At 36.3% G+C, this 14,857-nt stretch overlaps 1 protein-coding gene across 2 annotated transcripts in view; it reads right to left on the bottom strand.

Annotated features, from left to right (window-relative positions):
- LOC132492579 (zinc-regulated GTPase metalloprotein activator 1B) overlaps positions 1 to 11,858 on the bottom strand; it is a 44,035-nt gene extending 32,177 nt beyond the window's left edge. For both annotated transcript variants that reach the window (XM_060102257.1, XM_060102258.1), the window contains exons 1-4: positions 11,577 to 11,858; positions 7,750 to 7,836; positions 5,823 to 5,919; positions 4,597 to 4,688 (exon numbers count right to left, since the gene is read on the bottom strand). In XM_060102257.1, the coding sequence (XP_059958240.1) occupies positions 4,597 to 4,688; positions 5,823 to 5,919; positions 7,750 to 7,836; positions 11,577 to 11,733 (433 nt within the window). In that variant the 5' untranslated portion in view covers positions 11,734 to 11,858. The remainder of the gene's footprint in view (positions 1 to 4,596; positions 4,689 to 5,822; positions 5,920 to 7,749; positions 7,837 to 11,576) is intronic.
- Between the last annotated feature and the right edge of the window lie 2,999 nt (positions 11,859 to 14,857).

The raw sequence follows: 14,857 nt of genomic DNA, 5'->3' as shown, positions 1-14,857 counted from the left end.
GAGAATGAAGTTAATTAGTGATTCTAAACCCAGGGTAATTTTTCTCCCCAGGGAATATTTGGCAATGCCTGGAGAAATTTTTGGTCATCTCAACTACACGAATGCTACTGGCATGTAGTAGGTAGAAGCCAGGGATTCTCTTAAACATCCTACAATACACAAGATGGCCTCCTAAAATAAAGAATTATTCAACCCAAAATGTCATTTGTACCAAGGTTAAAAAACCCTGAGCTAAATTATAGAATCTCCCTTCTTCAAAACCTAACAAAACAAACAATAAAAATAAACAAAATAAAATTTTGAAAGCCAAATTTTATCAGCAGCAACCAAATATACAACTTCCTGCCATAATTTTTGGATGATAGTAAAAATAAAAAACACAAAGTTCTATGTGATGTATGATAGTTGTTAATTCTACCCCAATACTCAACAAGAGGTTATAGATAAGTAGTTTACAAAATCCTAATATTTATCAGAAATAGCTTTCAAAATGGTGAGAAGCAGAACTGAGGGAGAAATAAGCAATACAGGAAAAAGCCAACAAAGAAACTTCAAGGGTAAAATTTTCTAACCGTCTCCACACTTTCAGGGGAAGGGGTCACTTTCTAGGGCTCAGAGCAAAATGAAGAGAGAAGTCTGAAGCTCAAGCATGTCCCTGAAAAAGGTACAGGAAATCTACTCATGAGTAGTTTGAGCTAATACAGGAGGGGAACACTTGATATTGTAGGAGAGCAGAGCCTAAAAATCATATTGCCCATCTGGCTCTCTCAATCACTTCTTTTCTCTCTGCTTCCTCATCCCCGCTCCCAGCAATACCCAGCTTTCAAACTAAGGCTCAAGAGAAAAACAAGTTTAGGTAACATGGGTAGGGTATTTAAAAAATTCATGAACACCTCATCTAAGTAGACAGTTCTCTGAGCCTCCTACATCAAGCATAAACACAGTGAAAAAACTATGCACATGTTACTACAGATTAAAATAAGCAAAAAGCAGATAAAAGGAGGGATAGAATAAAATGAACAAATGAATGGGGAATACAGATGGCAAAGAACCTGTTCTGGAAGGAAACATAATTGAAGAAACCAAAGAAAATTCCTAAGGGCTTCTTTATAATAAGAAAGATAAAAACAATATAACCTTAATTAAAAACAAGCTCTAGGGAATTCCCTGGCAGTCCAGTGGTTAGGACTTGGCGCTTTCACTGCCGTGGCCCAGGTTCAATCCCTGGTCGGGGAACTAAGATCCCGCACGACGTTGCTAATAAATAAATAAATAATTTTTTAAAAGATCAAAAAGAAACAAGTAAAACTAGTTTTTTTAAAAAAGGAAAGAGCTTAAAAAAAAAAGGCTCCAAAGCAAAATAAAACAGAATAATATGAAAAGGTAGTTTATAATGCGGAAGAAATAAAACTTAGGGCCAATGTACCATTACTTAATCAATTAATTCATTTAAAACATCAACAGACATTTGTGGAAACAATTACGGGCAAAAAGGAAGATTTGAGATGATTACAGTAAATGCAGAGGCAAAAGATATATCAAAACAATTAGAAGATAATAAATATGGAGAATAAAAGAAAATTCAATATATGAAAAATTTGTATCATAAAGAAGAGAACCCAATAATTTGACAGAAAAATTCTTCATGGTAATAAATAAGGAAAATATCCCTAAATGAAGCACTAACCCTACAGACTAAAGAGTATATTGTAATCCAGGAAAACATGATTATGAATGACACCTAGATGTATCTTGGTTATATTACTGAACTTTAAAAATAAAGAAAAATTTTTTCAGGCATTTTAGATGAAAAAGCAAGTCACTTTCAAGGAGGCAGGAAAAAAATCAGATTTTTCTACAGTAAAATTTATTGCTCCAATATAATAAAATAATGACCACAAAGTTCTAACGAAAGTGTTCTCTGAGGATATTACCTCCTGCCAAGTTGTTTTTCAAGAATGAAAACCACAGGCAGACATTCTCAAACACTAAAGGAAACAACAGCATTGAAACTCAAAGAATACAGCACTCACAAATCCTTCCCGATGAAAAGAGAAAAATACTGCACGAGGAAATCCAGCCAATCAAAAATACTAAGAGATCATGACGCAACATTTTCAAAGTTCTGAAGGAAAGAAATTGTGATACGAAAATTTTATACCTAGCCAAGTAATCCTTCAAGTATATATATTAAAAAAAAGACAAGCATTCTCAAGCAATGAAGTATGCAAGATCTAAAGGAATACAGCACTGAAAGCTTGAAAAGATTACCTGACCATGAAATTCAGTCAATCAAGAGATTGATCAACTCAGGAATGGAGGAGCCATAGTGCTGGTAAAACAGTTTAAACACAGGACTAAACAAAGTATGACAGAATATAAATGTTAGAAACCTTGACAACATAGCAAAGAATACAATGAACTGAAACCAAATGGGAGAAGGCGGAAGTGTTTTAATTCTCTCATCCTTTATGCCAGAGAGTCAATAGGTACTACCCTGAAAATTTAAACATGTAATTTAAAAAATAACTTGTCGGGCCTCCCTGGTGGCGCAGTGGTTGAGAGTCCGCCTGCCGATGCAGGGGACACGGGTTCGTGCCCCGATCCCGGAGGATCCCACATGCCGCGGAGCGGCTGGGCCCGCGAGCCATGGCCGCGGGGCCTGTGTGTCCGGAGCCTGTGCTCCGCAACGGGAGAGGCCACAGCAGTGAGAGGCCCGCGTACAGCAAAAAAAAAAAAAAAAAAAAAAAAAAAAAAAAAAAAAAAAAAAAAAACTTGTCCCATTTATGTTCTTTATAATTTTTTCTTTTTTTTTCTTAACTCATATCTCTTACAGTGAAGCATTTATCTGACATTCAGCAATTCTTTCACTTCTTTCAAGTCCTCTTCTTTTAGGGTCAAGTAGAACTATATTAATAATTATTTAGAATAGCACAAAGAATGTGATCCTATTTTATAAAATTACTTCTGCATATTTACACATGGAGCGGGGTTTCCCAAACTTATGCATGTGTAAGAATCACCTGCGGGGCTTATTAAAACAGATTGCTGGGTCCCACCCTTAGAGATTCTGATTCCATAGAGCTCAGATGAGGCCCAAGAATCTGTATTTTTCCCAAGCTACCAACTGAGGCTGATGCTGTCATTCAACATACCACAGCAAGTAGCCCTGGCACAGAGAAATCCTTGGAATAAAATTTACCTGCTTGTATTTTACAGTAGTGAGATATAGGACAACATTCTTTTAACTTTCTTCTTTGTATTTTCTTAGTTACTGTTTAAATTTTTTTTAATGATCAATGTTTCATTTCTACCCAAACAATAAAAATCATTATTCTAAAGAAAGAAGAAACATCAAACTGTTTATACCTACAATTTGTACAAAAGCTCTCTCTGAGATTTTTATTTAATTTTTACTTCCTCTGAAAAGCTAAATTGTGTTTTAGTAAATTCACCTACTCTCAAAATTACAAGAATTTTTCTCTATGCAGTGGCTACAATGAAAGAAACTGATATTTTCTATTTCAAAAAGAGGCACACAATACACTTTCCCATCTTACCAGATTTAAATTAATATTTAACATCAATGTAATGGTCCAAGTCCTATCATCAGTCAGACCCCTTGGAAATGTATGAAAAATCCATGCCTACTCTAAGGACCAAAAGAGCCTAACTCAATCCTAATTTGAAAACATAGGGACAATGTTATTACATAATACTTCAAAATAAAGTAACGATTACATTTGAACCTTCAGTACACTCCAATATTTCTTTTAAACAATTATGACCCCTTCAATAAATTATTCCCGAACAGTTCTTTAATACGGTTTTATGGTGCAATGCCATAGACCCAGATCAAAAAAGAAATAATGGTATGGGTCAGCCTTACAAAACTAAATGTTCTGCATACTTGGAATAAAGATGTTAAGGAACAGAAACCCATTGTTAGAAACAGGTAGACTTTGTGTAGCTTTCAACAGGGAAGTTTGGATGTAATTCTATTCAGAGGTAAAAATTTCATAGATAATCATTATTAATTGCACACCAGGAAAAAAGGCTTGATTTAACTCTCTGCCTTATGACAATATTTACAAATAAAATTATTTCAAGTTTAATAGTAGAAAAACAAAATGCTAACAATTAATTTAAAGGGAATAAGTATTTCTGGGATTTAACTCCAAAAGTCCTTAGATATCTCTAAATGACCCTCTACGAAAACTGGATTAAAAAGCAATCAGAATTAAGATCTCTGTAGAGCAGAACCAACCAAATATATACTAGAAGTAGAATGTCTCCTTTTTCCCTACATTTTATTAGATTTTTCTAATATTTTTAACAACTTTTATTCATGCCAATAACCCTAAATTAATCGATAGAACTTCAAATTTTATTAGCATGTTAAAATTACCAAACACTTTGATCATCATTCATCTGCCAAAGAAACATGACAACTCAGTATTTTTTCTCCTTTAAAGCAAAATAAAAAATTTTTAATCTAAAGTAAAGCTTTAATACTCATTTTAGATATTTCTCTAGTCCATTTATTTTTAAATGTTTAAGAACTATATTCTGGTTATTAATAATGATATTTCTTACCAGGATCTGCTAATCCAGTGGTCTCTAACAGTATGTAATCAAATTTCCCTTTCTTCTGCATCAAATTCTCAATAGCTCTAAGGCCACTGTCCCTGGAGAATGCCAAAACATGATATACATTGATTGCCTGAATATTTTAAAGTGATCATCACAAACATTTAAAAATATATTTAGCAACCAGGGATAAAGATATCTTTAGGCATGTGGAAATTTACCTCAGTCCCAAGCTTCTAACATGTCCATCCAGTATTTACCAGTTTGGGGGAGGGGAGGGAAATGGATGCGTATATGCTGACAGGTAATAAGAAATCAGATACTTGATGAGTTAATACTTTAATTTTATTAAAATTAAAAGCAGAGGGAATTTTAATATACCTGACTAAAGTAAGTCAGAACCTGTTATTTCTATAGCTTTATGAAAGAAAATACTCAATACAGAAAATGACAAAATTTAGGAATTATAGTAGCTTAATATAACAGCTAAAGGGACACTACAATTAAAAACCTTTCAATTCTGTTCTGAATTAGGGTAGCAGGCTTTAATTTCCTTTTTTCTTAATAATATCAAAAGTGCAAGAAAATACTTAATTTTAATTGTCTAAGAAAATCTGTTGTTTTAGCCTTGCTAATACACTTGACTCAAACACCTAAGATAGTAAATGATGTAGAAGAAATTTAATTCACTAGAATATACAAAATCAACCATATGGGTATTAATTTTCCTAATCTGCTCAACAAACATTTGAGTGACTACTATGTGTCACTCCTTTTCTAAGAGCTGTTATATTGGTGAATAAAACACTGTCCTTGGAAACAACTATAACTGGTGGAACAGGATGTGAGGTTTTTCTCTTTTTTCATGGTCATTTATTTTTGTTTTTAGAGGTTGAATTCTTGGAAATAAGACCAATGACTTATTAAATTCGGAATAATCATTTTTTACACATTAAATGAGACTTTCATGCACCACAGGGATTATTAATTAAACCCTGACATCAAAAACAACAACAAAAAACTCAATAAAAGGACCACAGCATTAGAGCAGATAGAAAAACAAGGCATCAAGAAATGCTTTAAGAAAATGCATCCTAATAAGTCGTTTACTTGAAAATACAGTGAAGAAGATTATGTAGATTCAGTTAATTTACATAAGGAAATCAAAGCTAGAGATATAACCAATAAACATTTCCAGAAGCCAACAAGCACACAGTAAAAACATTCCTCACTTTACGGAACAGCAGAGGCAACCGTTTCTGAGTTCCAGCCATTCTTCATAGAGTTCTCCACCTTGGCTGACAGCTAAGGATTTCTCCAATGCACTTCCTAGAATGATTAACAAGAAGCACTCTTTAGGTTATGTCCACTAGTCAACCAAAAGCAAAGATGAGTATACTCAATAATGGGGAAGATTTCAAAGCAGACAATACATTTCTTAACTTTTATTCTTTCATTCTATTCAGGCTGCCTCAATATTTTAAACTATACTACTCTAGATTATTTTAGCTTTTCTTTCTTTAAGAGAATTTAAACCCTAAAGAGGCAAATGTAAAATCTACTTCCTCTTTAGGCCTCTTACTAGCCTGCTCCCATTTCCTAATAAAGGTGTTCTTTCTTGTCCATGGCCAACTCTCTAGATAGACCAGTATGTTTATATATTGGTTTTTATATGCCCTTCAATCTCTTACCTATGTTTTCTTTTCATTCTTCCTCTAAATTGTTTCTGTGTCTACTAGACAGAGCGTTCAGTATTCCCCATATGAGTTATACCCTTAGTTCATTTTGAGGAAGTTTTGCTTGGCCAGGGTACCAATGTGCTCACTTAAAAATTAAATTTTAATCAAATACACATATGTTTCCTAGCAATGCTTACCTGAGAAAGGATAAAGTATATTTGAGAGCCTGAGATGCTTGTTATCAAATAAGAATGATTTAAAAGTCTTACTTTTCCTCCAGTAAAGAAACATACCCCAGCCAGGAAAGAGTTCTAAATATCCAGTAAAGCAAATGACCAACAACAACAACAAAAAAAAACCTGAATAATTTTTCACTTACATATATTTTTTGTTTATACTTCAGTTAGGCAATGATAAAGAGTTTTGAAAGGGGCTGCTACAGAATTCAGGGTGTAGAGAATATTAATAAAATGAAAAGGAAAGTATTACAAATGCTGTAAAGGACAAAGTTTTAAAAAAGGTCCAGAAAGATAGTAAGAAATAATAATAAATGCAATCAGTGTCCAACAGAAGATCAGTTAATAAGAAGTTAGAATTAAAAACTATGATTAAAAAATCTTAGGATTTTTATTTTTGTCTAACAGGACTCTTTAGTTTACTGAAACTATCTTCAGTTTACTAAAACCAGAAATCAAGTTCAACTAACAGGCCTCCCATCCTGTTAATAAACCTAGCTCCTTTACCAATTTGTAACTGAAAAAAAAGTATAATTTAAGAAATACCCCAACTGAAGCTATATTTTTTGGCTAAACATGAGTTTTATTAAAATTCACACTTGAGAAGAAAAGCTTATAAAAGAAATCAGAGAATTGTGTCTAACATTGCTGTATACATTTTTTTAAAACACAGTTCAATATTAAAGACAAAAAAACTGGAATGTTAAATGTACATATTTTCACAGATAAAGGAAGTTGCTTGAGGATGGAGACCACATGTTTAACTTATTTTTTAAATCTTCTGTTTTAACTGTTTTGCAGAATAATAAACGTTCAACAAGATAAACTTATAAGCCTGAAGCATTTTCAAATATTTTTCAAAAGTTGCAATTATACAATACAGTCAGTACAAAAGGACCTTTCTAGTTGGTACAAATATCTTCCTGAAAGATTTTCTTTCATATCCTTAGATTTTTACTTCTGGAGATATTTATTTTATGCAAAAATCTAATTTAATTCTGTTGGTATGAATTCTAAAGTTAAACAAAATAAAATTTTATAGAAATTATCTGATTTCAGTATCTCGAATCCATACAAAATAAAGCTTGACATAAATGAATCTAATTTTTCCAAAACTATCTACAGCAATGTGTTCACATTATAATGTCTTGCATTTTCATTTTAAAATATGGAATATCAATTCACCAGTTGAATTAACTGTCCAATAAATTCTTGCAGCATGGCATTCACTGAACTTTACTTACCTTCCCCGAATTCATTTAAAATCACTGCTATTCTTTTACTATGTTGCTCTGTCAAAATATAGTTCAGAAGTGTTGTCTTCCCAGCACCTATAAAATATGTTTGTTTTAAATAACAAAATTCAAAGACTAATTTTAGAGACACAAAAAAAGATATAAAGGGACTTCCCTGGTGGCCCAGTGGTAAAGAATCCGCCTTACAATGCAGGGGACGCAGGTTTGATCCCTGGTCAGGGAACTGACCCACATGCCGCAGGGCATCTAAGCCCGAGTGCCACAACTATTGAGCTTGCGGGCCTCAACTAGAGAGCCTGCGTGCTGCAAACTACAGAGCCCATGTGCCCTGGAGGCCACGCGCCACAACCAGAGAGAGAAAACCTGCACGCCACAACTAGAAAGAAGCCCAAGCGCCGCAATGAAGAGCCCATGAACCGCAAAGATCCCACGTGCCTCAACAAAGATCCCACATGCCACAACTAAGACCCGATGCAGCCAAAATAAATTAATAAATTAAAGTCTTAAAAAAAAAGATATAAAGAGTCCCAACACTCTTTAAAATTTGCATGCTATTCAAATATTATTTAACAATGGTAAGAGAAGATTCTAGAGGAAAAGGTTAAAGTATTCTTTGTAAACTATTAAAAATGCTTTATGCTGACATAAAATTTTATAAATATTTATAAATACTCCAACAAGGTGGGTCACATAGATTTCTTTGACCTCATATGACAAAAAAATATGCCTTCTATATAACTTACACAAGTAATGTAAGGGCATCTAACTTTTCTATTAAATAAGGAATTATTGAAGTAATGGCTCCTAAGGAATAAAGTACTTGTGTAGTTTATAAAACATAAAATATTTAAATCCCTTCGCCCGATGACAATGCTTCTTAGTCAAGAATATATGGTTTACTTCCCCAGAATTTACACATAAAGACCTTTCTTTTATTTTAACATTCATCATTAACCAGACACAAATTCAGAATATCTATATGGCTACTTTTAGTATGCTTAAAGCAATCTATAAAATTGATTACACACACACACACACACACACACACACAATGGAGAATGGACCTAGGAAATGTTAACAAAAGACACAATAATCAGTATTAGGAAAGAAAAGTTCATAAAGCTATGCTAACTCTATCCAGTAGGTGGCATATTACACCTAATACATTCAGCTCAAGCAGAAGAAAAACTTTTGTCTTGTGAACCATACATACCAAAGTCCATGGAGGGGAAAACAAACAAACAAACAAACAAACAAAAAACCCTAACTGCATGCACATACTAGTGCAGTTCAACTGGATAAATATGTCATTTATTTACCTATTTTTCTGCTGGTGCGCATTTGGGTTGTTTCTAGTGTTTTGCTATTACAAATAGTGCTGCCAAGAACTTTTACAGGTAAGCTTGTACACATCTTCTGAAGTACATTTACAAGATTTCTAGGGTATAACTAGGAGGGATTTACTGAGTAATAGGGTATTAATATCTTCAACTTTTGGGGGTCACATTCGTATAAAGCTATCAAAGGGATGGAAGGCTTGTATTTAGCAGGCTTTAGGAAGCTCAATGTCACTAAAGGTGGACATTTAGAATGGAAGGGACAGAACTTAAGGACACAGGGCAATGAGAAAATTCTTAAAACCAGTCCAAGTGTGAGACGGGTGCCCTGAGCATGAGTGCTGCACTAAGCAGTGGCAGTGAAAATGGAAAGGAAGGGGTGGATGTAGGAGACCTAACAGAATTACTAGGGCTTCATAATTAACCATATTATGAAGCAAAAGACGTTAATACACAGTTCAGTCACTCAAAAGTCTCCTATGGACCAGATTTTATACGGAGCCTTGGTGAAAAGTGCACAAGACACAGACAAATTCTCTTTACCTTCAGGAAGCTTAGAAACATTAAAGGAAGTGGGAGAAGGAGGGGAATTCAGAGCAATAAAGAAGCAATTATGTCATGGGATGACACATTCAATAGATATACAAGATGTCAGGGAGCACCTAAGAGGGACATCTAGCCAGAGGACTAACAGAAGAAAGTATTCCTGGGGCCAAAACACTTGGCACATTGTAGAAGTAAAAGTCGTTCAGTGTGGCTGGGCCACAGTTTCACAGGCTAAAGAGGTTGTCAAGAGCCAGATTGTAAAGCTCTGGTAATTCATGTTAAGGAATTTGAACTTTAACCCAAATAGAAACCACTGAAGGGTGTGACAAAATCAGACTGACATTCATAAAGATCATTAAGACTCAAATACAGAGAATATATTAAAGGGCAGCATGACTCAAGACCAGTTAGGAAGCTTTTAGAATATTCCAGATGGTTGGGCTCACAGAAGCAACCATCATTCAAGATGGGATGGTAACATGAAGTTTTAGACATGCAGAGTTTGACATGTCTGTGGGACATCAAAATAGAAACCAGCTGGGTATGAAGTTAAAAGGATGGACAGAGAGCGAAAAAAATAAATTTTAAAGGAGAAGCCAGAGAAGTACGTGGAAAATCTGATGAAAAATGCGATGGAAACCAAGGGAACAAGAGTTCAAGAAAGAGAAAATGGTCAAGAATAAGTAAGGAAACTATCCCCTAGATTCAGCACAAAGTTGCTGGCATTAGTCCTCACTCCTAAGCTTCAGACCATTATCTCCAATGCTCTTCTGATCTACCAGTGAGCAAAATGGGGAAAGACGGGAGGGCAAGTCTAAACTATACTGTTTCAGACAAGAAATTTGCTCAACTTCGCAGTAGAGCAGCCTCTGAATAACAGTGGGAAATTCCTTTATTAATAAATAAACTCCTTTATAAAATTAATCCTGAGTAAAAATGAAAATAAACTTAGTCTACAAAGCAACAAAAGAGAAATGCCAGTGATTTAATTCCTATTTTTATGTAAAAGGCCCTCAGGTGCACGAAGTTTGTACTTGTCTCCAGCAGCATCTAGAAGTGGTACTATTTTCCCCAGATCGTTTCACTTTATCTACACTTCTTAACTTTTCCCACACTTTTAATATGGTATTTATTCTAGCCCTTCTAGTTAACTGTAAAGTTTTAAAATAATACTTCTCAAACTTTTCCAGTAAAGTACCTCTAGTGTAAGCACATAAACTGTCCTTCAGGAAATTGTATTATGTTTATAAAGCTATGAATTCAAGTGATCCCATGAACTCCTGAAAGTCCTCAGTTTGAGAAATATAGCCTTTGAGGGCACAGTAATTCTATTCTTACTCTTTCTCCTACAGTACTTGACAAATAGACCTCAAAAAAAAATGTTTGAGATAGGAGTACTCTACACGAAAGGCTGGAAGAGACTGGCTCGTCAGGAAGAGGAATATACTGAGGAATGGTCCTCCGGTGTCGGGCATTTTCAGAAAGGTCCCACTTTAATTGGAACAGAGTTATACGGTAGGTATTTCTTGCCCCACTAAGCAGAAGAGAAAAGCAAAGTCAGACAGGTGACTGGAACTATTTCCGTTTTCAAGTGAGGCAGGTGAACTTTAGAAATACAAGGTAACTTGTTAGAGGTCACATGCATAATGAGGGGCGGGTCCGTGCTTCACACTGCAAAGCCAGAACTAGTTTCAAAAATGCGAGGCTAATTTTCAATCTCACTTGATAAATGTGACCCAAACTTAGAGGGGTCTGAGCATAACCTCTGAGATGAAAAGCAACCCAGTCGGGGAGCAAGTGACCCAGCCCCTACTTCAGAGACATTTGCTGTCGGCCAGAAGGCCCCGATGCCTAAGGAGAACAGGCACCGTCAGCCTCAAACTCACAGGACAACAGCGTTCACTGCATTTTCTGACCGGGACTGTTAGTTACCTAAATACCCGGTGATAATTGTGACTGGGATCTTAGCGCCGGGGCCAGACGTTTCCTCCTTCTCCTCTCTTTGCTTCGTCTTAATGGGGACCAATTCAGGACAATCCTCCTCAGCCTGCTCCTCTTCCTCATCCGCGGAGCCCATAGCATGAAACATCCTGGCAAACAGCACAGCACACCTCTACCTAAGAGAAACACCTGGGATCAAAACACCGGCCCGCAGCTGCGTATGGTAAGCGCGCGGCGCGTGCTTTACGTCATCACGCCGCGACGCGTGGCGCCTCCTGATGCCGCCCACGGTTATTACCTGGTCTGCGGCTGAGGACCGCCTCCCCTATTAGACACGCCCCCAGGGGAACTGGGCAGGTCCCTGGGGCGTGTCCTCTGAACCGGACCCGAGCGAGGCTGAGTTGTTGGGCGCAGACCTGACGCCGTCTCTGTGTGCGCCTTTAACCTTAAAAGCTAATGGCTGGCTGATGGTAGAGTTGAGTCCCAGGTGGTTGGAACCTGGAGTGCGAAGCCTGTCCTAAACAGCTCTCATGAGGAATAGGCTTTATCAACTTCACATTTCTTAGTATCATTAAAAAATTTTTTTAATTCTTAGGAGAAAGAATGGGAAGCTGTTAACACTGCAAAGGTAATTGTAATTTTTCTGCCTGAACTCGTGAAACTTTTTTCTTTTTTATAATTGCAGATTTTACATGTATATCCAAATTTTTACTACGTACATGCATTATTTTTATTTATTTTATCTTCTCATTTTTTATTTGGACTCAGTTACCCTGAGTTCACTTATTATATTCTTTTTTTTTTTTTTTTTTTTTTTTTTTTTTGCGGTATGCGGGCCTCTCACTGTTGTGGCCTCTCCCGTTGCGGAGCACAGGCTCCGGACGCGCAGGCTCGGCGGCCATGGCTCACGGGCCCAGCTGCTCCGCGGCATGTGGGATCTTCCCGGACCGGGGCACGAACCCATGTCCCCTGCATCGGCAGGCGGACTCTCAACCACTGCGCCACCAGGGAAGCCCTATTATATTCTTTAGTGCATGACACTCTCATCAATAATCCATGGATAGTCTGGACAAAGAATGTCACCTGCCATATCAGTAAACAAAGGCTGTTGCAGCCATCAAGCCATTAGCCTCTGCAGCCAAACCAACAGTGCACCTTGAGGGGACTCAGGATGGAGAAAAACAGGATACGGGCCCTAGATAGTTAATGTGCATATTAAAGGAATGATTTCACTAAGCCCAGACTCTTTCATCTTCCCATACATAGAAAAGCACTAAATTCATTAACTTGAGATGTCTGGTTTTCTTTAATTAACAGTAATCTTTTGATGTTCTAACTACCTGGTTTGGGTTTTTTGTTTTTTCTGTTTGTTTGTTTTTTTGTTTGTTTTGCAAAAACTCCTAGATCCTGGCTCCTCCCTTACATCTTCCGGACAGTCCCTTAGAGCTATCTGAGAGGCTGTTCCCGTGCTTAATTCCTCATGAATAAAACATAATTCTCAACTTTTAGTTTGTGCATTTTTTTTTAGTCTACAGTAGCTCTCCTTTATATTTACATATATATTTATGTATATTTACAATGAACTCCTTTGACCTCACCTCTAACCCAAGAACATTACCAATAAGTTACACCTATTCATGTAGCTGTCTCCTATTCCAACCCTCTGCCTCTCCTCTGAGATAGTAAGTACTCTCATAGTGGTTGATCATAGGTGACTTACTTCCTCTTTTCTTTTTAGTTCTATCACTTATATATGTACTTAGACAATATGATGTTTAATTTTGCTTGTCTTTGAATTTCATAAAAAGAGTATCGTACAATATATAATCTCCTAGGGTTAGCTAATTTTCCAGCTCCACTGTTGTATTATATCGTTATATGACTCTGCAGCAACTTATTTATCCATTTCCTGTCAATCATTTTCAGGTTTTGCTCTTATGAACAGCATTGAGTGACACTTCAGCATTACTGCCTGAACAGAAGCTGTTACAGCTGTGACTTCCTTCTCTTACATACTTCTCAGGCAAGTTCTTGCAGATTCCCTTACATGACTCTGGCTGAACATTATACTAACATCTCTTATCTCTCACCAAGAACAACGTGTGCCCTTTAGTGGCTCAGTCAAGAGGATGGACAAGTACTGCTGTAACTGTGTGTAGCCTCAGTCAGAAGCAAAAAGAGTTTTATACAGTAGTCAAAACTTAAAGGCACCCCAAATGTCCATCAGCTGATGAATGGATAAACAAAATATGGTATAATGGAAAAGTATCTCACAATAAACAGAAATAGAGTACTGATACCTGCTACAAGATGAATGAACCTCAAAAGCATTATGCTGAGTGAAAGAAGGCGTTCACAGAACACCACATACTGTATGATTCCATTTACATGAAATGTCCAGAATAGGCAGATCTATAGAAACAAAGTAGATTATTTATCACCAGGGACTAGGGGACTGAAGGCAGTGACTGTAAATGGGTACATTTGGGGGGTGACGAAAATGTTCTAAAATTGACTTGGTCATGGTAGCACAACTCTCTGAACACACTAAAAACCACTCAATTGTACACTTTAAATAGGTGTATTGTACAGTGTGTGAATTTTATCCCAAAAGAGCTGCTATTTAAAAAAGGTTCCCAGGAGTTCCCTGGTGGTCCAGTGGTTAAGACTCCAAGCTTCCACTGCAGGGGTCCCAGGTTCAATCCCTGATCAGGGAACTAAGATAAATAAATAAAATAAATAAAAATTTTTAAAAAATAAAATAAAAGAGTCTCCTCTGTGCATCAAAATGTGGTGGTGACAGTGTGCATTTGCACAGAAGCACTGCCTTCAGGTCTTGCCTCCAGCAGTTTCAAGTCCTGGCCTTCTGGGTAGAGTTATCATTTGTGGTTATTTCCCAATTGAGACATACCTAGGTATGAGTATAAAGATTAGAGCTTAAAATTTTTCCTTTAGTCTTTTTCTATAATATTCTTCAGCAAGATGTCTATCCATGAATTCTATGGAGTTCTACCATTTTCTTTTCTGACTCTAGTAACTGGACAGAATTTAGGAAGCACGTGTCTGAAGAGGTGAGGGATTTGATTTATTTAGTTATACGGCTTTCAATCTCAGCTCTTCTTGCATGTCTGAGTATGACTGTTGTTACTTCTATCTTAACACAGGACACCAATTTTATCCATTCTATTCTGAGTGAGACGTTGTTGTTGTTGTTTTTATTTAATCCAAAATGCCTTTTAAAGTAAGTTTTTAAATGTCCTAAGTATAATATT

This window comes from Mesoplodon densirostris, chromosome 6 (assembly GCF_025265405.1).
Source record: "Mesoplodon densirostris isolate mMesDen1 chromosome 6, mMesDen1 primary haplotype, whole genome shotgun sequence".
In the NCBI taxonomy this organism is placed as follows: Eukaryota; Metazoa; Chordata; class Mammalia; order Artiodactyla; family Ziphiidae; genus Mesoplodon; species Mesoplodon densirostris.
This window is presented reverse-complemented; position numbering and strand designations above follow the sequence as displayed.